This window comes from Lepisosteus oculatus, chromosome 13 (assembly GCF_040954835.1).
Source record: "Lepisosteus oculatus isolate fLepOcu1 chromosome 13, fLepOcu1.hap2, whole genome shotgun sequence".
Taxonomy (NCBI): domain Eukaryota; kingdom Metazoa; phylum Chordata; class Actinopteri; order Semionotiformes; family Lepisosteidae; genus Lepisosteus; species Lepisosteus oculatus.
Window position 1 is genome coordinate 10,034,262 of NC_090708.1, and position 24,714 is coordinate 10,058,975.

Sequence of the window (24,714 nt, forward strand, 5' to 3'; positions counted from 1 at the left end):
ATTGTCACTACAGATGATACTCAGATTTACGTTAAAACGTCTTCCCCCCCGATCTTCCGCCTCCATCACTTATCTTTTATTTGAATAACATCAGGCTCTGGCTGACGTCAAACTCCCTGAAGCTAAACAGTGACAAAGTAAAACTTTTACTGGTGGGCAGCAGATGTCAGCTGGAAACAGTAACGGCGGACTGCTTCCCCATTCAGGCTTCAGCCGTAATTGGGAACCTGGGAGTCGCGCTTGATCTTTTTTTTCCTGCTTTAGAAATATTGCCTGCAGTAGGCATTTTTTTCTGGGTGTCTGAATCATGCATTTATAATAGCAAGGCTTGATTTCTGCAACTTTATACCCCATGGGCTCCCCAACACTCTTCCCAGTAAACCGCAAAGTAGCTTTACAGTAAGTGGCAGAGTAAGTTCCAAAACTCTGCACTTAGACTTTCAACTCACTCCAGACCTTGGCAGCATATCACTCCTACACGTAAGTCCCTACATTGGTTGCCTATAAAGTCACGTATTCAATATAAGATGCTGTTACTGACCGATAACTGATAAATAATCTGGTTTTATCGTACATCTCCGAGCTCCTCCATGCTAACACTCCTCCCACAGGCTGCGTTCAGTTGAGCCTCGTCCTTTGCCCACTGTACCCAGGACTAAATCACAGACCATTCCTTTTCTGTTGCTTCTCCTTTTTTTACAGAGCGCTATTCCACTGATTCTGCAAAAGATTCGGTTTTTATTTTGACCAATGTATAATTGCCCTACATTCTATCCGGTTACGTTCTTGTGTAACTTTATCATTCGTTGTTCTTGTCAATATGTACGGAGTCATTGGTTTTTGGAAATCCCACTAATAATATTAGTTATTATTATGTCCTCTTACACCCCATATTCACTTTTGCAGCTCCCCCTTGGTTAACTCCTCATTCTGCTTAGGTTCCTAGCTGTGCCCTCTCTAGGCTACAGTCCCACTTTCTGCCCTGTCTTTCTGATACAGGCTCTGTGTTGTCACAGCCAGACCCTTCCTAAGAATAAGCAGCTTTCTAACATTGCATAGACATACAGACCTCTGCAGGTCCTATAATCCACCAAAAGATGTCAGTATCACACAAGTAAAAGACAACTGTTCTATAGGTTGTTTGTTGATTGTATGATTTTCACACCTTTCTGGAGGCTCATTTTTATTTCGCTTGCGATTATATTCATTTGCTGTGTCCAGGGTACTAAACCACTATTTTGGCACATGTACCTTGTCAACAGGTTATCGAAACCTTAATGGTGGAAGATTAATCGATCATTGCCCAATCCAGCACAGTCCCCTTTCCCAAATCTGTAATGCATTACCTTCAAACCTTATGCTTTTAAGAATGTTCTGTCATTCCTACACCTTTCTGAAGGTCTCAGTCTTTCAAGCAGAAAGTACATTACCAGAATACTCCACGTAACAGGTATGCAAAGGTGTGACAATTTATGAAAAAAAGATACCTATGTTTAATAACCCATGGGATAACCCAAAATTCTATTTTTTCATTTCCTTTTTTATGCATATGAAAAGAAACAACAATAAAATGTCTGTCATCATGTCACATGATCAAAACAAGACTTTCAGTTAAGGATACATGAGATTTTCAAATGAGAGAGTGCTATTTGGTATATCTAGATAATTTGGTAGCTAGCAAGTAACTTATACAAGGATATGATCCAGTCATTTCTTTTTTGTTGAATAAAGCAAAGAGTATTAGCTTCAAGAACATGGCTGGTTAGCTCGTTCCAGACCTCCACAAAAGGTTCAAAAGCAAATTAAACCCTGCAGGGAGCCTATTGTATGGCGCTTCTTTTCTAAAGAAATAATCACAGATAAGGGAATTCTCTGCTTTTTCATCCCATATTTCTGGTTGGGTGATTTTTTCTGCCTCTAAAACAGCTTACTTAAGGAGACTTTCTATATAGTATACTCACATTTACAAATAACATTTAGAGATCCTAGTTTTAATGGGCTATTGTATCCACAGATATTCAGATTGTTTAACTGAGCTTTTCACAACCTAAATCAGATCATTTTTAGCATAATCAGAGCAGTTGAGGAGCTTCTCTCAATGCTTCAGGTACCAATGCTTTGAAGAGATCTAGAAATCATGGAAACAGACCAGCCATTTCAAGGACAAGATTGGGGATCTCCAGGTTCAGGGACCTACAGTACAACCACTTACAGGAATGCTTCAGTTTATCAAAGGACTCTCTGCCATCCTTGTCACCAGTCCAGGCCTACTGGGCTAGTCACTCAAGACGGATGCCCTGCTACACATTATCAATCGCTTTATGCACTATTTCTCCCCAAGCCTTTAAAAAGAGCAAAACCTTCTCGGTCTCACTCAGCTTCAGTGGTTTCCTTTTCCACAGACAAAATTCAAGTCACAAAATAAAAACTCTTGGAAGATACATACTGTACCTCTATGGGATGTCAATCTAGAAACTTCAATTAAAGCAGTAAGAAGAATGAATCCGAAAAGGTGTACTTAATAAAAACAGGTTAAATACTGCACACTTAATATGTCACTTTAATTGTGGACAACACAAACCAACAGACAAGGTTATTTGGATTAAAATAGAACTCCAAACTGGATCATGCTTATTAAATACATTTCTGCCAAAAAAAAATAATCAATACACAGACACTATTTGTATATACATTGAAATTTACATTACAAGTTACTTCAGGCAAACTTTTGTTACCCACGTTTTTTCACTTTTGTAAAGAACGTCATCCTTAAATCTTGCTCTAGAAGTGCTGCAACTTCACTTTACACTTTCTGCTTTTAAATAGTCTCAACCACATGGTTTACCCAACTGTGGACCTTCATGCATCACTGGACCTCTTCTCTAGATTTTGAAGATCTTCTGATGTTGAAAGCTCCACCAGAAACAGAGCACGATCTAGTCCAGGGAAATTGTACAACAATGTCTCATTCAGGTCTTCCGGGCCAAGTCTCCAGTGTCGCTCCTTCTTGGTAGATATCTACAGAGATGTTAGTTGTAAAATAACTAGCATCATAGACCTACTTTCATCCTCTCATGTGAGATTCTTACCCCACCACACTACTTACTCCCTATTTAAGGATCAGCTCTAGGCAATTTGTTTCGGCTCCAATAAGGATTATGTTTCTGGGTGGGTGGGAATTTAACTTTAATTTTGTTAAATTAAGAGACCAAAGAGAGAAAAATGTGCAAACCGTTCTTCAAATTTTAGAACACTGTACGCTCTGAGCAAAGTTACCAAGCATGAAGCTCATTCAGTTCACTCTACTGCAATGCAACCCACACCTTAATTCTTATAATGATCAATTAAATATTTGATATTTTTATTGACTACCAAAATCTCTTTTGGACTGTGTTTTGTTTCTACCTGCCCTCCTAAGAGAGCAACTTGAGTGACCCTAAATTAGGTGTTTCTGCATGAAACTGGGCAATCCTGGTCCTAGGAGGGCAGTGTGACTTCAGGTTTCTTAAATAGCCAAATAGCGACTGTACCTCTTCATCTGAAAATTCTTCAAAGGATGAATTGAACATGTGGCTGGTCTCAAGCTCACTTTGATCCCCCTGCGAGTATCAAAGCAATAAGAACAGAGCATTACATAAAGACAAAAAAATACTTTCACTACAAATATGCTTTGGGATTACTTTGTGCCAATGCTTCTCAATTTGTATAGTGGTTGTGTCTGCTGAGCCACTCGATTACAGTTCTCTATCTGAGGCAAGTTTGTAAATTTGCTTTCGGCTCTTAAATGGTCATACTGGATGTTTAACCGGCAACCACTTTCTGAACTGAACTCTTTAGGTTGCCAGAACTGTAAATTGGATCACTGCAAAAGCAAAAAATACTCATTGTGGAAGTATAATACAGAGCCATTTCCACCTATCAGTTCAACATAAACTGATCAACCAGTTAGAGCTCTTTGGAGAAGCTGTGAAGCTTTTGATGTGCTGAAGCTGTTGGAAACAGTACCCTTGAAGTCAGGTATTCTGGAAGCTGAGGGCTAACCAAAGAAAAAAGTGAAATGAAAGTCTAAACAATCAAGCAGTTGAGTCATCAATTAGCAGTAAAGATTTAGGGCTCACCACGAATGAAAACCAGCCAGCAGCATTCCAGGGCTGTAAACCACTGCTCTAGACATCAATGATGTCTAGGTTTTACCGAGGTTTTCAGTGAAAAAATACATTTTGGGTTCATTTAGCAACAGGGAGAAGAGAGATGGTATTATGGGCAGCGTGGTGGTGCAGTGGTTAGCATCGCTGCCTTGCAAACGCTGGGGCCCTATGTTCAATTCTGGACCTGGAGCGCTATTGGCATCGAGTTTGTATGTTCTCCCCATGTCCATATGGCTTCCCTTCCACAGTCCAAAAACATACTGATATGTAAACTGGCTTCTGGGAAAACTGATCCTAGGTGTGTCTGCCCTGCAATGGCCTAGCATCCCACCAAGGGTGGATCCTGCCTCACATCCATTGCTTGCCAGGATAGGCTCTGGTTTCCCTGTGATCCTGAACCGAAAGAAGTAGCTAGAAAATGGATGGAAGGAACTAGTATTGGGGATAGCTTGAAGTTTTCTTTTTGCAGTCTACTAGATCCAAAAGTGTCATTTTCAACCCCAGAGTTGAACCTTTTTTTAATGCTGAGACCTACCTGATCTTCAGAAAGGACGTCTTCCTCTGGGCTGCACTGGAGCAAAGATCCCTGATCTCCCTAACAATTACAAGTCAATGGTGACAAGTACTTTTGTCAGTTCAGTTGTACCTCTATTTCTTGGCAGTCATCTTTGATTTTTGACAGTTCATTAGAAAAAAAGAGTTTGTGTCAAGAATTGATATTCAGTGGATGCTAGAGCTAACTTAACTTGCTTCACTCTAGAACAATGTGTGGATAATTTTGCAATAGTCATCTTCATGCATTATACCAGTCACAATTTTTCCAAAGGGTGTAAATAAAAAAATAATTTAAAAAAATTACACACACTTCACTCCTATCTTTTTAGGTTTCTGTCTCACAGTGTTATGTTCAACATTCCTTAATATCACTGTATGTTATGCTCTCCTCTTTCTGAAACTGTGAGCTATCCTGCTGCCCATGAAGCCTTGCAAACTGATTTGTTAGTGTGGTAAATAAGATGCGTGTATGCTGTGTCAGTTCTTATATTTCACCGGCTATAATCTGTATCATGAGGCAATTGCCTGCACATTACCTTGACAAGTACGGTGTTTGTTGGCACAGAATGGAGCAGAATGCTGTTAATTCAGTTGCTTGAATGTAGTCACAGAAAAACAAATGATGAATAAATGACAACAAAGAACAGCCACAAAACATTTAGAACGTTTTTACCCAACTTAGAACCAAGAATAGTGGAGAAAAAAAAAATTCAGTGAATGGTTAAGGCCTACCCAAGGAGATCCCTGTTCGATAAACCTGCATTATATGGCCAACAAAAATCATGGTGAAATGAGGGCCGTACTTGGAAAGGCCCAAAAGCAGAAGACAATCAAAACAAAACAAAACAAAAAAATCTAAAGAAACAGCCAGTACATCAGCTTAAATATAACTAAGAATTATTGTTGTAAATGAAAATGGTTATACACAGTGTTTATGGCATTTTTCTAACAATATCGTAAAATTACAAACTCTTAAAAATAGGAACACCAGATGATTCTCTTAAATACCCGTGGACAGACCTTTATATATTTGGAAAGCTTGTTTCTCAGGTGTGATTGCAATCCCCAGAATCATTTTGATGGTTTGTATAACCGGTTCTTTCGATTTGTAAGCCTATTTAGCACGAACACTGTAGACATCTAAGTAGCGTTGGTTGTTTGGGAGAAAAAAAAGTGATGTTTTATTTATATGAATTAAATAATCATAATATCTTTGCTACGTCAACGACGTATGGGTCTAAAAGAGAAATACCTTGTGATGAAGCGAAGGCGCGGTCTATCATTTCTATTAACAGCTAAACTGCAGTTTTCATCTCTTAAGCCAAACTCTACAATTCAGCGTTGTCTACTACTCTTGCGGTTTCTTCTAAGCATTGAAATTTCCTTCCCATACACTGCCCCTCAAAACACTTGTACCTGCTCCATGGCGATGATTATAACAAAAGCCCGTCCAAAAAATCCTCCCAGTTCGCAGTACTACTGCACGCTAGTGGCTTGCGCCATTTTAAAGGATTTCACACCTGCATCGTCGTGTCGTAAATAAACGTTAATTGAAAGACCCTGAACCTGTTTTACGTTACGTGTGAGAGGGAGACAATTGTTCTGTGGTAAAAAAAAACTCACTTCAAAACGTTTATTTAAAAAATATATATTTCATATAGAACACAAAAAAATAATATAACCTACTCAACCTCGATTTGGTAGTACCTCTAAAATACGGCTTAGGCAAAACTAGTGAAAGCTCCAGGCAACCTGCCTCCTGACTGCGTCATCACCTGCGCCTCATCCTCCCGCGGTCCTCACCGTCGCCATGGATGCGAGCAGGAGCGGGTTCCACATGACACCGAGACACGCCGGGACCCGCAGCGTTTCACAAATGTTTATTCCGATGTCTCAGTGTAAAGAAAATAATTCGACAAACGCCACATTGACGAAATGAGAACAGTACAGCAGCAAGGTGTAATTATTGGAAACGGTCAAACAACAAAGACCATATGATTTATTTAAGAAACACCAATTAGGGGAATTCTGTTTTTTGTAATGTATGCCAGTAGCCTGTTTCAGATGTGATGAATGTATGTTTTAATGTATACCGTATATGTTTTCTTTCACATATACGTTTTATGTTTATATGACTTAAAAAGACCATAAAACCACTTGAAAATCGGAGACCACGGGTTGGAAAAAAAAACGTTTATTTCTACTTTTTAACAAAATAGTCTCTCAAAACACACTACATCATTTATCATATCATTGTGACTCAACCAAATAGAAAATTAACCAAATCCACCATTAAGTAAGTTTAAACATACAAACATAATTAATGGAAATGGGAATCCAACTCCTATAAATTCAATGTAAAGCTTTTACATATCCACACCACTATGAGCAAAAATTTAAACTCAAAAGACACTCTTCTTACTCCTATTTAAAGGTAAAGACTTAGTTCAGAGAGACAATACAACCGTAATTCATCCAGAAACTGATAATTTGTTTATTGTGCGAATCTGATTTGATTATTCTTTTAAATTAATTCTTCAAATCTGTGCATATGATCTTTGTGGAGGTCATCATAAAGCTGTGCTAACCAATTAGGTGCGTTAACTAATGTTACAATATTAGAATTGCAATACAGTGTGTGTACATGGTTCCGAGGAAGACCTTGTAAAAGGAATCTGAGGGCTGTTACCAATTCTGAAAAAATACATGCACTTTTCTATTCTTTCTATAAAAATATTACATTGATTTTTAGGAAGAAGAACTGATATTTAAGGGCCAAAATGCTTCTGTTATACACTTCGCTTAATGCAGTTCCCAGGTAAATCTTTAAATGGTAAGTTTCACTGCAGTACAGTACAGCCTTGATTCCCAAAACTGTTCAGTTTTCTTCAGTTGTTCATCAGAAAAAAAATGGACTGAAATTTCTTTTAAATTGGTTTTGGAAGGTCTTGTCTAAATTGACATTCATGGGTGTATGCAAAAACAAATCTGTACAACCTTTTCTGGTGCTATTGTTTGCACAGTTTTGTTTCCCCAAAACATTTCAAATAAACTTGACACAGCACCAAAACATAAGAGAACATAAAACCATAACACATTTCCTACAGAATGTTTTCTACATTTTAGTGTGCTTTTTTTTCTTTTCACATTTCTAAATTTTAAAATGAAAAATCCCTTTTTAGGATCTTTTCATTACCCAGAAGGAAAGCAGTTGCTAAAAGCTGTGAAACCATAATTAAACAAAAATCATTTGTTTTATGTCTAGAACATAATAAATATGTTCTATCTGTATGATTTATCATAAAAAAACTAACAAGTCTTCCTAAGGATCTTGCACTTTTTAACAGCATTCCTTTCAGTTTTACTTTAATAAAGCAATTTCACACCTTGTTTTCTGAACACATTTGATGCCAGGCTGATTGTGGTGATGCTATGTCAATGCATAAAGCCAGGAAGGGACAAAATAACAAAAGAAACTCCTTATAAATATTACCTACTGTTGAATAGAAAAAATCCCTGCACATGCCTGCATACACACACAAAAAAACTAAGCTTTTATAAGCCTGATAATACATTGTTATAGTCTTTTCTTTAATTTCAAATTGCCAAATGTTACTTTGATTTCTCATTAATTAGAAGTACTTCGAAAAGTGTTATGTTTAAAGTTGTTTCCCCCATTCCAGTAGTAAATGGGTTATTAGCCTGCACCCCACTTCTGTTTCAAGAAAGAAGCAGAAATTAAGGGATACATAAATAAAGAAACAACCACCCAAGTTGCCATACTGACGAAGTAGGTTTTGGCACCCTACAAATCCACACTCTACGGCTTTGGGAGGATTCAACATCACAGCTACAGGAAACACTGAAAGATACGATCACTTAATCAGAGCACCTATTAATTATGCAAAACTGAAATCCAATTAAGAAAGCATTTACTTTAATAACAAAATTAAGATGAATTATTTAGGCTATGGTTTTACACATGCTCCAGTGAATGTGTAGTCAAAAGGCAGCCTAGGACCCTTGTGGAAACAGCAACACCTCCCTGGCCCACCCCGCTCATGCATGTGATCACTGTTTTTGTTGCATGGCTTCTTTGCGTGCGGCGTCCTGCAACAGCTGTGTGTCCACCTCATCCGCAGGGAGCTGCACATACCGCACCACTGAGCCTCGGATAAAGCAGTTCTTCACAGACAGCTAAGGGTCACAGACCAAAGGGGCAAAAGATAAAAAAAAAAGATCAGTCTAGCTGCTCCTCCAGGAGTCCTTGTTTTCCGGAAGGGCAAATGTCAGCTATTAAACGAGAACAATAAGATGAAATACATCCGTCTTTCTGTAAGAACTGCCATTTCAAGGGGAACTGCAATGCTATTTTAACATTTCGGGGTTAGAAAAAAAAAGGCATTGATGAGTACATTGAAAGTAAGATGTATGCAGTTACATGTAAAACCCCCAATTTACATCACAAAGTACTCGAAATGTTCAGGTTTGCAGAGCACCATACTCTACAATTCAGAACACGGCCACCAATCTTCTGATGAGGTGAAACGGCCCCATTACATTTCAAACAAGCAGGCTTGTGAATACACCTCTTTTAATCCAACAGACATTTTGCTCTCAGTTAAGACGGTTTTGCCAGCAAATACTACTGGTTAACTCTTCATGCACATTTCTGTGGTGAAACATCTGCTGCACAACCTGCACTACTTCGCCCGTACATCCCATTACATTAGTCACTACAGTGACTAGTGAGCAGGAAGGGCCGCTTCATGACTCAATTCACAGAAACTCTTGAACTTGCCCGTGGCAAAGACCAGGGCTTCACAACAACATGGCAACTATACACTACTTTCAGAAAATTCATGACTTAGTTCCTAATCCAGAATTTGTAAAATTTGTGATACTGTCAATTAATTTATGTTACCGAGATTAAACAACCAGTCTGAAAAACTGAGACTGCAGTTAAAGGACCAAATCTTGTCAACAGACTCACCATGTGAGGGTACTTCTCTGGATCAGTCACACTGATGTCTGTTAGTTTGATGTTCAGGTACTAAAAAGGAGAAAATGTCAGTCAAATGTTTTGTCAGTCAATAATGATTATGGTTTTCCACCAATTAAGAGTTAACTGGGCTTGCAACAAAAGCACAGGTGGAATGTAAAAGTGCAGAACTGGCAAAACTATATTGAAGTAATGAAAGTAAAAAAAAAAGTAAAAATAAATCAATATAAGTATGCTGATATTCATACTATAATATACACAGACAGCCAACCTCAATTTATTTCCTAAAGTTAAAAAAAAGATCCTGAGGACGGTTTCCACAATCCCATTCATTTCTACAGTAGCCAATATTTCTGTATAATTAATGTTGCCATGTTTCAATTAGCGGTAAGGTACGAGTTGGCAATGAGAGTTGTTGACTGTGTTGCATTTCGGGCAACTTAACACCTGAATTATAAATTAGCAGGATAAGACGTGACGTTCTCCAAATATGGTGAGAAAATAAATATGAATATCACTTGCTTCAAAATGCATGGCTGAAAAAATTACCAACTAATAAAATAAACTCTGATTCAATGACAGGGGTTTAACTGCTTAATTTTTATGGAGAATTTTCATGCAAAGCCCCATTACCGACTGCTGATCTGCAATAGCAAGAATGAGAAGGCTGCTTGTCAAACTCCTAAGCCATTTTACAAGAGTTGTCAAGAAACTATCCAACAAGGATAGCTTTTTATCACTCAGAAATATTTTGCAATGACACTGTAAAATACAAATACGGTAAAGCTAACCTTTCACAACCTGGAATGAAAAAATGATTTTCACTATTGCCACTTTTACATTTGTGGATTTAACAGGGAGAAGATATACATAAAAATAGAATAGAGAAACAAAACACCTACCTGGTCAACTGAATGAAGTGTCCCACAGATACTATAGAAGAGCACACAATAACAAAAAAAAAACATTATAATTAGATAATTTGGGCTCCATAAAAAAATGCTTAAAGGTTTTTTCCTTGTGACTTCATCTTACACTGTTTAACAAAAATGTTGCTATGGATTATGGAACATAAGCTAATTTAATTGCTGTACTGCATCAAGTTCATACTGCCATTGTTGAACTATTTTGTGTTTGGTGGTTTGCTAACACATTTGAAAGCGCTGTCTTAATAAAAACCTTAATATACATTCTAAGCATTCATTGACATTGGAATCGTCTTTTGTATTTCTGATATAACCACCTCATTCCTTCAGGTCTTTATGAATGCTGCCCTTTAGTATTTTAACTTTCTGCTCTGACACACCTATAAGGAGGTACAAACAATATTGTACCTGGACCTTGCTTTCTCTTTTTTTAAATGGATATGATGTGCTGTTATCTTCTGTCATTTTATTCTAGACATTAAGAGATCTTAGTTAAATTCATTGGAGATAACAGGCCAGTGTAAACCCACTATGACAGAGGAGGCCGATCACAGTCCTGCAAGGCCAGTGGATGTACAGGCTTTCGTTCCAGCTTGGCTCTCATCCTGAACAATAAACTCCTCCACTTCCGGAAACTGAGGCAAAACCTTGTTTACAAATTCACCGACTGCCACAACTTCGAAATTCTCTTTCTTTTGGCCAGTGCGGCCCTCACCTTAAATCATTTTTCAGCTCCACCACGACGTCCTTCCCCACAAGGGACTTAAAAAACGAGTAGAATAACTGCAGAGGGAAAGAAAAGGATTGTGAAACCCCCTGCCAGCAATCCTGGCCAAATCACATGAGAATCTACACGGGGTCACTACAAAAAAAGGCAGACTTGGAATTGTGTCTGTAAGAACATCAGTAATACTTTTGAAACATGCCTGGGATAGCACATTAATATCGTGTGATTCTTGCTGTAAACAACACAATTCCAGAATTTCCTTCAGTAAAGGTACCAAAAAGACTACGGGAAAGCAAGAGACGGTCTGGAATAAGTCTGATTTGCAGATACTGCACCGATCAAGCTCGAAATTGAATAACAAGAAGCTGGGCGTTTAAGATGCCTTTCGGGGCAACCTGTTCGGCTCAGCATCTTTCCCTAGAGCACTAAACTAGGCCTTGCCTATCCCAAACCCATGTCCTCAGCGTCTACACTTTTCGTTAGAGATGGGCTCTCCGGCGCTTTACTTAATGAATCATACCTACCGTGTACGGGCGCTAAAAGTTCGCAAATTTTAAGTTACTAATAACAGTTAAGCTAGTAATAGTAACAGTTCAACTGGAATATTCAACAGAGCGAAAAACGTGATCATAGTTTAAATAGCTCAAGTTATTAAAAAAAAAAGCGGAATCGGAATCACCAAGAAACATCCGCGACACACAGACCCTTCGAAACACGTAACGAGCATCTACTTAAAACAAAGCTTTCCTGCGGATTAGACGCACATCCAGCTGCAAAGAGAGGTGAATGCAAACCGTACGGCTGTTCAAAAAACAAGATTTAGCTTTATTACAATGCTCTTTCAAATTTGAATTGGTTGCCAATGGATTAAAGAAATTAATTCTGGTATTTTTTAAAGATATTTTGACGAAACGTTTGAGTAATTTTAATCTCGTCACGGTGCCGGTAGTCAAAACCATTTTCAGAAATTAATTTCTGATAGTGAAAAGAAATGTACACAGAAAGCATTAAAAACTGTTCTCAAAATTGAACAGAAAAGGGATCTCACCATTTTCACTCACACTCGACCCCCACTGCGCCTTTACTCTCCGTTTACATCCCAACGAGAACGGGATTAGAAGTCCTACTCACCCATTGGAGCAACTTCTTTGACGTCATAAAAATGAGCCGAAATGATATTCACCAATCAGCTTTGTCCGCTGGGCGACACGTGGTATAACCATAGAGTTTATGGAAGAAAGAGTAATATTTTATTATCACATGCAGATTGCATCGCCATATTGGTAGAGAGGATACAGGAATTGTGTATTTTCGAAGGGACCTACACACGAAGAATTATATCAGGAAGCTTTCAACAAAAGGCTTTAACTATTATGTCAAAAAGTTACCAAAATAAGTTCTTAGTTATTTTAGGTGTAGTTAATTTTGTTACTGTTATCTGTATCAGTAACTGCAGTGGTTTGTTAACCATTAATAGTCTCTGTAATTAAAGACATGCATAACATTTGAAAATTGAAAACATAAATCACGTTTGCTTTATTGTTTATAAAATATCGCTTCTATTTAGCTTAAAATCAAATCAATACATTTAAGGTAACGAAGATGTATTTAGTATATGTACTAGAACAAAAATGTATTTTTTTCTGTGCATTTTTAACCATAAAAATATTTTTTATTTTCCCACAAATATAAAATATAAAATACACAGTAAAACCTACAACTGTGTTGGTGTTTGTGCTGTGTTCTGTAATGATTTAGACCCTTTTGGAATACGAAGGGAATATTGTTATAGGTTGAGATTTTCTGCTGCTCTGCCCTCTATTGATGAAAATATATACGTATCGGTGTTTCTTAGTTAAAATGAAAAAAATCAGTTTGGTCATTCCAGTTCTAGTTCTAGTTAGAATACCTGTTGCTGATATTATTTCTGGCGATTTTGTTATTCTGAGAAGTGTTTTCACTTAATTTCACTTATTCTTTATTTAACGTTATTGGCTTTACGTCATTATTATCGGTGCTACTTTTTTGGAATATGAGAGTCACTCATTTAATTAAGGTCGGAAAACCATTCAAAACACAGTAAACAAAATGGGGCTCGTCCGGGATTCGAACCCGGGACCTCTCGCACCCAAAGCGAGAATCATACCCCTAGACCAACGAGCCCGCTAGCGCATATGTTTCTAGAAAGCCACATATAAAATAAAATACGTTAGGTGTAAATTAATGGGGCCCAAATGATTGCACAAGATTAAAACACCATGCATGGTACCATAATAATCCACATTTCATTCATATTAAAACAACAATTAGATTGAGTTATACTGCATAATTGCAGTGGAAGTCTCTATAATTTATGGCACTAAAACGTTTGCAGGTAAATCGAGAGTCACCAATAAAAAAGTGAGCCGCAAAGCGTTTAGCAGCCGAAAGGACGGAAACAAAACATCAATCGCTGCATCAAAAGCCTACATCAGCGCTTTGCTTTTTATCTGAAGACATTATAACGTCTTGAACGTATGAATTATGACTTATACCACCATGAGTATTCTAAATTAATTATGACTGAGAAATAATCTTTGCTCTAAATGACTGTGTATTACGTGTCGGCATATCGGAGCTTTTACGTTACCATAATGGCTAGGCTGTTTGCCTTAAAAAAAAAAACAAGCATAACAGAGCAGAAAAGAAGAGAAGGCTGTGAGGCTTGTTTTCCAGGCGGGATCGCCACTGTGCAACCAGATACGATCTAATGCATGATATAGCAGCTATTAAACTCCTTAATGATAGCAGCAGCTAATAAACTCTTGTATCCTTGTTTTTACAGAAGTCACTAGAGTTTGAAATAACCCATTTTGCCCAAACTGCCAGGGTTCTTGAAAAACCGTCCAGACGAGACTCCGGGATCAATCGACTGCTTGCAGACGCAGCTGGGCCTGGCCAGTACTGAGGTGGGATAACTGCGATCTGTGGTGTTCCGTGAACCAGTGGGCTGGGGTGGTGGCACCCTCTTCCCTCCGGACCACAAGATCCACATCCACGTCCCAGTATGATGAAAGGGGACACGGTACACTATCCGGTGGCATGCTTAGGATGAAAATAAACAAGTGAAGGTTTATTCCGTGCTGAAAAGAAAAGAAACACAACCTTTCGGCTGTGGGGCCTTCTTCAGGTGTGCGTGGATGCTTAGGATGAGACAATACACGTCTTAATGTCTTTTTATTGCACATCCCATGCCTCTGTTCGTAAGACAGTGTCCTGTCTGAATTTAAATATCGAACTCGTACGGTCTTTCCTGCACAGGTAGGATGATGCCTTCTATTTGCACAGGAGCTTCAACAATGGATACTGACATGGGTCCCCTCCTACATTTAAAGTGCTATATACCCACAAGGGATGGTTTTTATTTAAACCCGATGCCTACTTTTCATGTTTTCAAAAGTTGGGCTCGTCCGGGATTTGAACCCGGGACCTCTCGCACCCGAAGCGAGAATCATACCCCTAGACCAACGAGCCACACGATGTCCTTCCTCCACTGCATGTATATTTTTATTTTCTTACGGCTACACTGCACTGATTTTTTTTTTAATCCAATGTAGCCAAAGAATAACATGTTAGGTGTACCAATGCAGACTTATCTAACTGACTGATGAACATTTTAAAACACACTTTTTGATTCTTATGAGTAGCGAAACTACTCGCATACATATGAATTCACACAAGTCCAGTTTATGAATTTAATTCGACATCAGTAAGTATTCGCGTTTATTAGTAGTAGTTGCATAAAACTGGGGCTCGTCCGGGATTTGAACCCGGGACCTCTCGCACCCTAAGCGAGAATCATACCCCTAGACCAACGAGCCTGTACAAACGGCGTTACGTTGCATCCATAAATACTAAACGTACCCTTGTCTAGAATCGCAGGAAACGTATTCGTGGTGAGTTTTTCCAATTTTCGTTTGAGTTATTTTATCCTTCCGGGGCCCGGCAAAAGAGCCCCACTCAAGAGCTTATTGTCTGCTACAGAGGACAGAAATCAGCGGGCGCGACGCTTCCGAGACCCACCATGTTTTCCCATGATGCCTTCTTCGTACAGAGCTGTAAACATTTGAACTCGCCAGAGCTGTTCGGGACTGCGTGTAGCCGGATGGCAAGTTTGAGAGCTAATGGAGAAAGACGATAACGTTTTATTCTGAAGGCATTTTTTTTTAATGAGCACGACACCTTTTGTGAGCTGAGCTTGCGATATCGTAAGGGAGACTGGCGAAAAGAGAGAAGAAGCGGCCCCCTGTATTTTTTTAACCATGGAAACAGCTGGACGCAGTTAAGGTTTGCAGTGTGGGAAGGATGTATTTAAGCATTGGGTTTCCGTCCGTATCGATACCTTTAAATTAATCTCTTTCGTTTTCCTGCGTTTTCTTCCAGACTCTGGTTGTATTTTTGACCTCTCTAAGCGGCAACCAGGTAAGTTTGCTTCTTGGAGAAACATAAGATGTTTTTCATCACCGAGTCTTCTCCAAATCAAATCTTTTCTTCCTGCCCGGCTTTTGCATTTAGAAGAGATATTGTCCTTGCTATTCATCTTCGTACCCCCATTAGACATCCGCTTTAACTTATAAGGGAGTATGTTGCAGTCGGTGTACGTTGGATGGCGTTGTTTTATTTTTTATTTACTTTTTGAATGAATAATACAGTGTTACATTCTTAAGATCATCATGTTTTTATGTGACAGATGCCCTACTGGCATTAATGTGAAATGGAGGCCTTTTGGGGGACGCTACAGGATGAAACTGCAAGGTAGGGGGACTTCACAGTTAGGCTTATCATGTTTCCCTTAGAACTGTTTTTCTCACGCTTAGTGGATGTGGATTTGGAGTTTGTGTTTTGCTCCGCCACTTAACTCCCACCAAAGGCATGTTACGCACACCTGCTTCAGCAGCAGATGGGACAGCTTATGTTTCCACCATTGCTCCCTAGACAAAGAGGGAGTTCAGGCAGAAACCACACGGGCAGGTGCGTGGAGAGGCTGGAATCAGCGTTCTCTCTCCTCCCCAGCGCCATCCTGTCGTCGTGTGAACCGGAGCTCCAGGAGCTGATGCGTCAGATCGACATCATGGTGGCCCACAAGAGGAGCGAGTGGGAGAGCCAGCACCGGGCCCTGCAGGGGCGGCTGCAGGTTCGAGAGGAGGAGCTCCGTTCTGCCAGGGACGCTCTTGAGCACAAGCACAAGGAGGTACTGCCGCAGCTAGTACTTTTGTCAGAAGTGTTTCGCGACAAGCTTCGTATTGGCGTAGTGGACCGGGGGTAGGTAAAGACAAGCTTGGCAATTTTTAGATTTTGCATGGTTGTAGGAAGATACATTTTCAGCTATATAAATGTAAGATTTCATAATCCCCGTTGGGAAATTTCGTCATGGTGAAGACGTGTCAATCCTGTCAGCTTGCCTTACGGGAATACTACTTCATTAGACGAATGGACCTGATTTGCACCTGTGTTCTTGAAGAAAAGTATAGGAGAGTGGAAAAGAGATTGGTGGTCATATCTGTGTTATTTTCGGGGGGGGATGATAAGTTGGTATGGAGAAGTGACAGTCTTTGCTAAAGAGAGAGAGCTTTCACGGTGTGTTTTGTAGATCATTATGACTGACGACGAAATACTCTTTTAAATATTTTTTTATCAAAGAAAATTACATTCTGCTTTCACTCTTGGTCAGTGTTCAGAATCAAGGAAGTCTTTGTTAGATCTTCAGGACAAAACCTTTCAAGTGAACTTTGTAGAGGACATGCTGAAGGCGAGCTGGCATGGAGGTTGTGTTGGAAGGCTTTGCATGCTTGTCATCTGAACGGACTTGGTATGAAAATATCCTATGAAATGAGTGGCAAAAACCTTTTCTCGTTCATATTAAAGCAAAATCGGATTGTTATTTGCCCAGCTATCAGCCAGCCAGAATCAATTACTGGTATTCACGTGAAACTGAGATTCAGCAGATGTTTACGTAAAATCCATGAATTGTATGTAAATGTCTCTGCCAGTATGTGCCTCCTCCTTACATGGCCAGAATGCTTTCCCAGTGCTCCTTACAGCATTAGTATCCCACAGTGAGGTGGAGAATGGGCAATGGAGTCCTCAGAGCGCACCTAGTTACTCTTGTCCATTCCTTCTTAGGTGGGAATGTTCCGACAGCAGCTGCTAGAGGCGCAGAATGAGAAGCAGGAGCTGGTCTCCAAGTACGAGGAGCAGCTGCAGCGAGTTCGAGAAGAGGTGTGTCCCCGCAGGTTTTCTCCGGACATCTGTCGTGAACACTCTGAGGCAGAGCAGAACAGAGGAAAGAAAAGCAAGTAAAAGTTTTACGGTTTGCTGTAGGATACCAGCACAAAGGTTAATTGAATCACTGTGAAGTGCTGCACGTGGCACTCAGTCAGTTACTCGGATACTTGGCAAATGTAAGGGAAGGAACGAACTTGCGCTGGAATCTTGTGAAGCTGTGGATTAGTGTGGTTGAACAGGCGCGTGTCTGAACCTCGCTGCAGTTGTCCAAGCTCAAGCGGAGCTACGAGAAGCTGCAACGCCGGCAGCTGAAGGAGGCCAGAGAAGGAGCCAGGAGCCGAGAAGAAGACAGGACGGAACTGAGCAGATTAAACGGCAAGATAGAGGTGATGTGAAGCTTTGACTCATCTCCACACCACCTTCTGAATTGAGATGGCAATACTGGATCAGTAAATGGATTTGACAGTATTTGGAGTTCTTCAGTTTTACAGTATTAGGGGGCTAATAGTACAACTCACGCTCTTATTTTGTGTCACTGAATGATCTTCCACTTTCCTGTCCTGGGATGAGCAGTGGTACGCTTTGCCACACATCATTGGAAGTTTATACATCTGAACCTAAAAAATAAGTCGATTCCAGAACAAGTTTTTTTTAGTAAAGCAAATGAACTTTCTGTCATATCATTTCCAAAATGTGTGTATTGCACTTAGACGTCTCAGAAGATAGAGTTCAGAATTTTGCCCGTCTGCACTGTGGCCTTTCCTGACTGCCTTTTGTGCTTCTCAGGAGTTCCGTCAGAAGTCAGCTGAGTGGGAGCAGCAGCGACTCCAGTACCAGAGACAGGTGGCCGCCCTGGAGGCTCAGAGGAAAACGCTGGCTGAGCAGTATCAGCTTATGCAGGTAATCAGTTTAGGAAGATGGCATTCTTATTTTTTCCCCCTCTGTTTGCCTGCCTTAAGGTGGGCCTTCTGTGCGGGATGTTAGTGTTTGAAATGATTTAGAAAACGCATTCAAGCTTTGTGCTGTGAAAGACCAAGCATCACTTTCTACAAAAGAGTGGCATTAACATTTCTTTCTGCAAGGCATTCTACAACACATAGAAAGATCTTTACACAGAAGTATATCTTTTTCAAGATGTATTCTGAACTGAGTAGCATTTTGGCAAGGTTGATTTATGTACAGTATTTGAGATTTGATTTTTGGGACACTGAATTGAATGTGGAGGAAAAATGGATTCTAGCTTATCGTTTGGAGCAGCTGGAACTAGTTTTCTGCACATTGGAGCAGTGTGACTGACATTGTCTCCAGGAGATCTGATCAAGAGGCCAACTTGCAGTGAATCACAGGCTGCACCTCCTAGAGTGGGAACTCAGAAAAGAGCAGTCAGTTGAGCTCAAATAAAAAACTGAAATACAAGTTTGTCAATCCCCACCGTTTAATTCTCAGTGGCATTTTTCAATCAGTCTTCCAAGTCTGTGAATTCCATCCCTCTTGCTGAGCAGGAGTCGGCTGCCTACCACTCCCAGGTTTCTGGCCGCCAGCAGGAGCAGAGTGAGCTGGCCATCCAGTCGGAGGTCCAGCGTCTCCGGAGCCAGCTGGAAAGAGCCCAGGACAGACTGCACGCCCAGGAGATGGAGCTAGAGCGGTTCAGCCTTCTGTGGGAAGAACTGGGAGACTCCAGGAGGGAACTGCAGGTCAGCAGGGTAGGTGCTGGAGATGAGAACGAGGGAAAGTAAAAGCAATGGTGAAAATGAGTGAAGTCCTTAGTCTGGATGTTTGACTCTCCAACAGCAGTTTTCGATGCATAGTCCATTCTGTAGCGCTGAACCGCGGGATTAAGTAAATGGTAGTGATTCATTTCAAAGCTATTTTCTAAATATACAAACAAGCAAAAATCAAGTCATCTGTAGTGGCAATTCATAAGGTAATTTTTCTGTTAAATAAAGACCCGAAATGAGTAGGTTAGGAGGTCATCCTCCTGAAGGTTCATGAATTTGTGACTTAACATATTCAATAGTGAGCACATGAAAGAATCTCCCAGCGGTTTCCATGTGATGGAGGATGTTGAATGGCTCTTGTTAAAGCTGATTGTGCTGCATTTCATGTCCAGGTGCTGAGTGAAGAGAAAACCGAACTGAAGGCCACCCTGAACACACAAGATGAGTTTGTCCGTAGCTCAGGGCTCCAGCAGAAACAGCTCCGTGCTGAGCTGGGCAGGCTGTCTGAGGCCCTGCAGGCTAAAGAGCATCTTATCAGGTGTGACATCCTAGCTTTAAACCTCCTACACACTACTAACTGCAGAATTATTCCTGTTAACAGTTTGTTAGACCATTACTGTTTTCTGTAAAGAGTTACATTTAAATTAAATGCTGTAAAACCATAAGACATAAGGGCAGACACATACAGTAGATTGTTTTTATACTTGAGTGCATTTAACATATTAGAAAATGGTATGTGTGTTATATGGTTATATATGTACCATAACATTTTACTTAACCTGCATTATTAATGCTATTAAAAAAAACATTCCAAAATCTATAGATTAAGACCTGTACAGTACTTTCAAAATGGGTTTTCCCAGAAGACCTTATCGCAGACAGTTTCTTATTTATTCCCTGTGGGATTTTCTTTACTCAGGTCTCTTGAAAGCTGCCTACAGAAGCAGGGTATGTCTGGAGGGCTGGCACCTCTGAGACAGGATCTGGAGCAGGTTCTAATTCAGCTCAGTGCTACACGCGCATGTGAGGGGCACCTGAAAGCAGAGGTGGCTCTGCTTCAGGAAAGGTAGGAAGTCCAGAATGAAGTAGCCTTCGCCACTTTGCATGAAACCTAATTATGCTAGGTAAATACATATACTATGTGCTATGTAGACTGTACCCTTTCTTGATGATTAAAATATACTATGTGGAAGCTTAAAAGAGAGGACCTGATATGAATCCTGAAATTTCACCTTTTTTTTAGCCTTGAAAAGATGCGCATTCAGTCAGAGGGTCTTAAAGAAGAACTGTATGGAAAACAGCAGGAACTCCAGCGGATGGAAGAGGAGCACAACCACTGCGTGGGCGAAAATAAGAAAGTAAAGGGCAGCTGTTTCATTCTTCTGTGTGTGGTGCCTTCTCTTCAAGTAAATCAGCCCTGTGCATGGACTGCTTTGCAGTAGAGAACAATCATAGGTTCCCTCTGTTCAAAACACACTTCGAACCAGAAATAAATCCGAAATAACAGAGATCGTACTCTTATTTAGTGTCAATTTACTTAGAAGAGCTGCATTCTTGTTTGGTTTGAATGTGTGTTGGAATGTTTTATAGTTCAGTCATGTACATGTCCAGTATATGAGGGGCACCGTCCTTGTAGTTTTATAAGTTATTTATCCAGAATTTAGCTTAGTCATGTAAATTTGGAAAACTAAATGAATCCAATAGAGTAGATAACTGATGCCAAGGCTGCTATAGCTCGTATGCAACAGGAATGACCAAAACCACCCAGCTTTTCAAACAGCCTTGTGGTAGCTCTTGTTAGATTACTGAACAGGTGTGTTGTTGTCACCCAGCTGAGGGATGAGCTGCAGAGGGCACTGCAGACACATCGAGGGGAGATGGAGGGCATGAAGAAAGAGGTTTCCAAGCTGACGGGCGAGCTTCACCAGAGGGATATCACCATAGCAACTCTGAGCGGCTCTGCCTCCAGCATTGAGCGCCAGCTCCGCGCTGAGGTCGAGAGGACGGAGCACAGGGCAGCCGAACTCAAGGTGCGCGTGGCAGGGTAATCGGCCCACGGAAGAGTGGGGCACCTTGGCATGCCAGCAGGCCACTGCCATCCGCGACAGGCTTGTCTTTGGACTGCAGGAATAAGGATGCAAGTCTGCAAATAAAGACTTCATTGCTGCTGTTCTCTGTGCAGGTGGCACAAGTGCAGCTGGAGACCCTGAAGATGGAGAATAAGCACCTGACTGAGATTCTTGAACGCATGGAATCCAGGACCTCTAAGGTTTGTGCAACCTCGGAACTGTAGGGCCTACATTCCTAAACTGAAGGAGTGTTTCGGGGCTTAAATTAGCAGTGGAACAAGTAATAGGTTTATTCCACGCTGAAAAGAGAAGAAAGGAAACACAACGTTTCAGCTGTGGAGCCTTCTCCAGGTGTCACCTGATGAAGGCTCCACAGCCGAAACGTTGTGTTTTCTTTCATCTCTTTTCAGCGTGGAATAAACCTTTACTTATTCCTTTGCAGTCTACACATACGGACGCAGCTACCTGCTTGAATTAGCAGTGTTCTTATTCTAAGCATGTTTGTAGTAGTTGATTTGGAGGGTTGGGGGAGGAATTCAGTTTATTTTACAGAGCTGACATGGCACATTTTTGTTTGCATTAATGGAATGTGCGTACTTTGAAATCTCTGTGATGGATTGGCGTCCAGGGCAGCCATGTGGTCTTCTGTCAACCTGCCATGTGCCATATGCTTCTAGGATGGGCTCTGTGTCACTATAACCCTCTTCGGGGAAAAGTGTCTAATCAGATAATGAATGGATAAAATTTCCAATACAAAGGTCTTCACATGTGATTTTTTTGGGGGACAGACTTCAGATATCGCCATGAATATGTGACACGGCCAGTTCTTGATTTCTTTTTCATGAGGAAAGACAATTAGTTACGTGTCATTTCTGCTTTCTACCCACAATGAATGATAACCGCGATGTGCTGCAGAAGACTGAGGGATCCCTGTCGGCGCTGAGAGACGGCTATGTGTCCTCTCTGGACAGCCTCGAGCAGCAAAACCTGCAGCTGCGGAAGGACCTGGCTGAGGTGGGTGCCAGGCTGGACACATCCATGCAGGCCTGGCAGGACAAGTACGAGAGGGCACTGGAGCAGAGCCAGAATAAACTGACCCAGCTGGGCGCTCAAGAGCAGAGGTAAGTGAGCGTAAGCTGACTGAATGTGGGCGTGAATCTAGTCAGTTCTTCGTAAGTCTCTTTCCTTGGATGTAGCCAAAATTAGGCACCATACCATTCTTTAGAAGTCATACCAGTTTACTGCTTAGTAAATAGGTCACAGAGTTTTACACCCAGCCTTTCTATTTAGTCATCTTGTTGGCAGTGATGATGAGTCTAGGCCTGGCTGAGCTTTATTTTCTTAGATTCTTTCATTTTCCGATGCTTGTAAAAGTGAAAAGAGAGCCACAGATATTTCGGGTTCTGATCTCACACTTAGATGATATCCCAAGAGGCAGCTTCGAGTGTATCATTCCGGCAGAAAAGAAAAAGATGGAAATATGAAGCGATGGCCAAGGAATTTCTTTAAGTTCCCTTTATAATAAAGAATACCCTTTGGGAGGACTTCCCTGTGATTTTCGAACAGTTACTTGCAAGCCTGCAGTCTGTTTCAGGAAAGTCCAGGAGATGCAGATGAAACACATGCAGGAGCTTCAGGACTTGAAAACCAAGATGCAAGAGACTTCTATGCATTATGAAAAGGAAATTGAGAACCTCAAACATCGCCTGCAAGAAGCCAATCTCAAAGCCTTCCCCAGCCTACCAGATGGACAGTCTCTGGCCAATAAGAGTAATTCACCAACTTCCTCGTCCTCCCAGTCATTGAAAGGAGACCAGGAAAAATCTACATGTCCAAGCACAGCGCACAGCAGGAATGAGGACAGTTCCTCTGACACTGCCTCAGTAAAATCTCTTGGGTCTGTGGAACATAAAGAGTTTACACCACTGGTTAGTTGTCTCTTGAAACATTTTTTCTAGTTTTTCTAGTTATGCTGACATGTTAAACCAATAGGTAAATCAAAAATAAAATGGCACCTTTTCACAGCTGGGACTTCTGCAACCCAGAGAAAACCCATTTCTCTGTTAAGATCTCTATAGATTACTACTTCATTACAAATTTGTATTTTTTTTGTGCTTCTCATGGAGTAAAATGCAGAGTTATCCTTTTTAGCTTTCTTTGTATCAAAATATGACCACTATGAAAATAGCCACAGGCTTTTGCGAAACATTTCAATGGTCATTTTTTCTTTGCTTCTCTTTTCCTCCCTAGGATCCTCTACCTGCCTCGCCCGTGAGTTCTGTTGCCACTCGCTTCCTTGAGGATGAGAACAAGCGCTCCCAAGACCTGCTCAAACGTCTGGATGCGCACATCCAGGACATGAGAGAGGATACCACAAAAACAGTGAAAAAGTACCTGGAGAAGGAGGCTGGGTCTTCCTCTGGTTAGAGTCCTGCCTAGTTGTCATTTATGTTTACCTTGGAAACCCAAGAGCACCCCATCATGGTGCCCAGTCACTGGTTCATTCCCACAGCCACCTTCCCCTGCTGCAGTTAATTTGCCACTCTTGATGGACTGCAAATGCTGTTCATGAAGTGATGCTATCTGGGTCTCCTACAGTTAATCAGGGGCAGGCGGCAAAGAGACTAGGGATACACATATATATGTATGTATGAATAATTAAATAAGACATCCTGTGCAGACAAACCTCTCAACAGAAGCATTGCACTGCCTCTATATTTTTATACAAAACTGACCTCCTTTACTACTTTTTAATATTATTAGAGAACAGGAAGGTAGTCTGCACCTGATGTGTAATTTGGTTTTTAAAGTAATCGTCAGTGGAGCAGACAATGTCCTGCACTTTCATAGAAGAGCGCAACATCTCTTGGAGCACTTATTTTTTTATTGTCAACTCTTGTCATGTCTGTACCTTTATTTCATTCTTTTTTAATGGTGATTTTCTCTGTGTTTTCTTTGTCAAAGGTCAGTGGAAGGTGCTATTGTGTATTAAGAGATGTAGTAAATATTTTTGTACCTGTAAATTAAACGTTTTATATGTTTCACTGATCTAATTTGAAGTCAGAAATGGTATGTTGAGGGACAATGGTCATTTTTATAATGCACAACGAGCTTCTTCTAGCATCATTGATGGGCTTTGTTTGCTCCAAGAGAAAGATGAGGTGACAGGAGGAGTGTGTTGAAATAAATCATTACCAGCATCTGGAGAACCTCCCTCTGACTGTGCATTAACATCCAAATCTGCCTGACTGTTGATTTGAACCACAGTGCAGAGCTGTTCTATTGTTACATGACTGATATTCCCT

At 40.6% G+C, this 24,714-nt stretch overlaps 2 protein-coding genes and 3 non-coding genes across 8 annotated transcripts; 1 reads left to right on the plus strand and 4 right to left on the minus strand.

The window, feature by feature from the left end:
• Nucleotides 1-6,881: 6,881 nt before the first annotated feature.
• On the minus strand, nucleotides 6,882-12,484 carry smx5. Its single transcript, XM_015361353.2, has 5 exons — nucleotides 12,407-12,484; nucleotides 11,347-11,414; nucleotides 10,608-10,638; nucleotides 9,697-9,756; nucleotides 6,882-8,900 (listed from the first exon to the last, which is right to left on the minus strand). The coding sequence occupies exons 1-5, from the start codon at nucleotides 12,407-12,409 to the stop codon at nucleotides 8,775-8,777; spliced, it is 288 nt and encodes a 95-aa protein (XP_015216839.1). The 5' UTR covers nucleotides 12,410-12,484; the 3' UTR covers nucleotides 6,882-8,774.
• A 965-nt stretch (nucleotides 12,485-13,449) lies between these two features.
• Nucleotides 13,450-13,521, minus strand: trnap-ugg (transfer RNA proline (anticodon UGG)). The gene has a single exon. It is a non-coding gene; the product is annotated as a tRNA-Pro (tRNA).
• A 1,278-nt stretch (nucleotides 13,522-14,799) lies between these two features.
• trnap-cgg (transfer RNA proline (anticodon CGG)) lies at nucleotides 14,800-14,871 on the minus strand. The gene has a single exon. It is a non-coding gene; the product is annotated as a tRNA-Pro (tRNA).
• A 275-nt stretch (nucleotides 14,872-15,146) lies between these two features.
• On the minus strand, nucleotides 15,147-15,218 carry trnap-agg (transfer RNA proline (anticodon AGG)). The gene has a single exon. It is a non-coding gene; the product is annotated as a tRNA-Pro (tRNA).
• Nucleotides 15,219-15,282: 64 nt separating this feature from the next.
• Nucleotides 15,283-24,457, plus strand: cep63 (centrosomal protein 63). Of its 4 annotated transcripts, none has more exons than XM_015361355.2 (16): nucleotides 15,283-15,684; nucleotides 15,781-15,819; nucleotides 16,088-16,152; nucleotides 16,333-16,588; nucleotides 17,521-17,616; nucleotides 17,886-18,008; nucleotides 18,409-18,522; nucleotides 19,125-19,316; nucleotides 19,733-19,878; nucleotides 20,260-20,406; nucleotides 20,584-20,698; nucleotides 21,173-21,370; nucleotides 21,523-21,609; nucleotides 22,325-22,530; nucleotides 23,004-23,337; nucleotides 23,660-24,457. In XM_015361355.2, the coding sequence occupies exons 3-16, from the start codon at nucleotides 16,112-16,114 to the stop codon at nucleotides 23,834-23,836; spliced, it is 2,232 nt and encodes a 743-aa protein (XP_015216841.2). In that variant the 5' UTR covers nucleotides 15,283-15,684; nucleotides 15,781-15,819; nucleotides 16,088-16,111; the 3' UTR covers nucleotides 23,837-24,457. The 4 variants fall into 4 exon arrangements, with proteins under 4 accessions (XP_015216841.2, XP_015216840.2, XP_015216842.2 ...); XM_015361354.2 differs by having other exon boundaries at nucleotides 15,398-15,684; nucleotides 19,125-19,325; XM_015361356.2 differs by having other exon boundaries at nucleotides 15,414-15,684; nucleotides 16,411-16,588; nucleotides 19,125-19,325.
• Nucleotides 24,458-24,714: the final 257 nt, after the last annotated feature.

Excerpts from the sequence above, each read along its gene's own strand:
- smx5 (XM_015361353.2), bottom strand. Across the intron at positions 10,639-11,346 it reads GAGCTGAAAAATGATTTAAG|TATCTGTGGGACACTTCATT; the intron begins GTGAGGGCCGCA and ends GCTCTTCTATAG. Across the intron at positions 9,757-10,607 it reads CACTTCATTCAGTTGACCAG|TACCTGAACATCAAACTAAC; the intron begins GTAGGTGTTTTG and ends TCTCCTTTTTAG.
- cep63 (XM_015361354.2), top strand. The coding sequence starts at position 16,112 with ATGGAGGCCTTTTGGGGGACGCTACAGGATGAAACTGCAAG. Across the intron at positions 17,617-17,885 it reads TGCAGCGAGTTCGAGAAGAG|TTGTCCAAGCTCAAGCGGAG; the intron begins GTGTGTCCCCGC and ends ACCTCGCTGCAG. Across the intron at positions 21,371-21,522 it reads ACAGGGCAGCCGAACTCAAG|GTGGCACAAGTGCAGCTGGA; the intron begins GTGCGCGTGGCA and ends TTCTCTGTGCAG.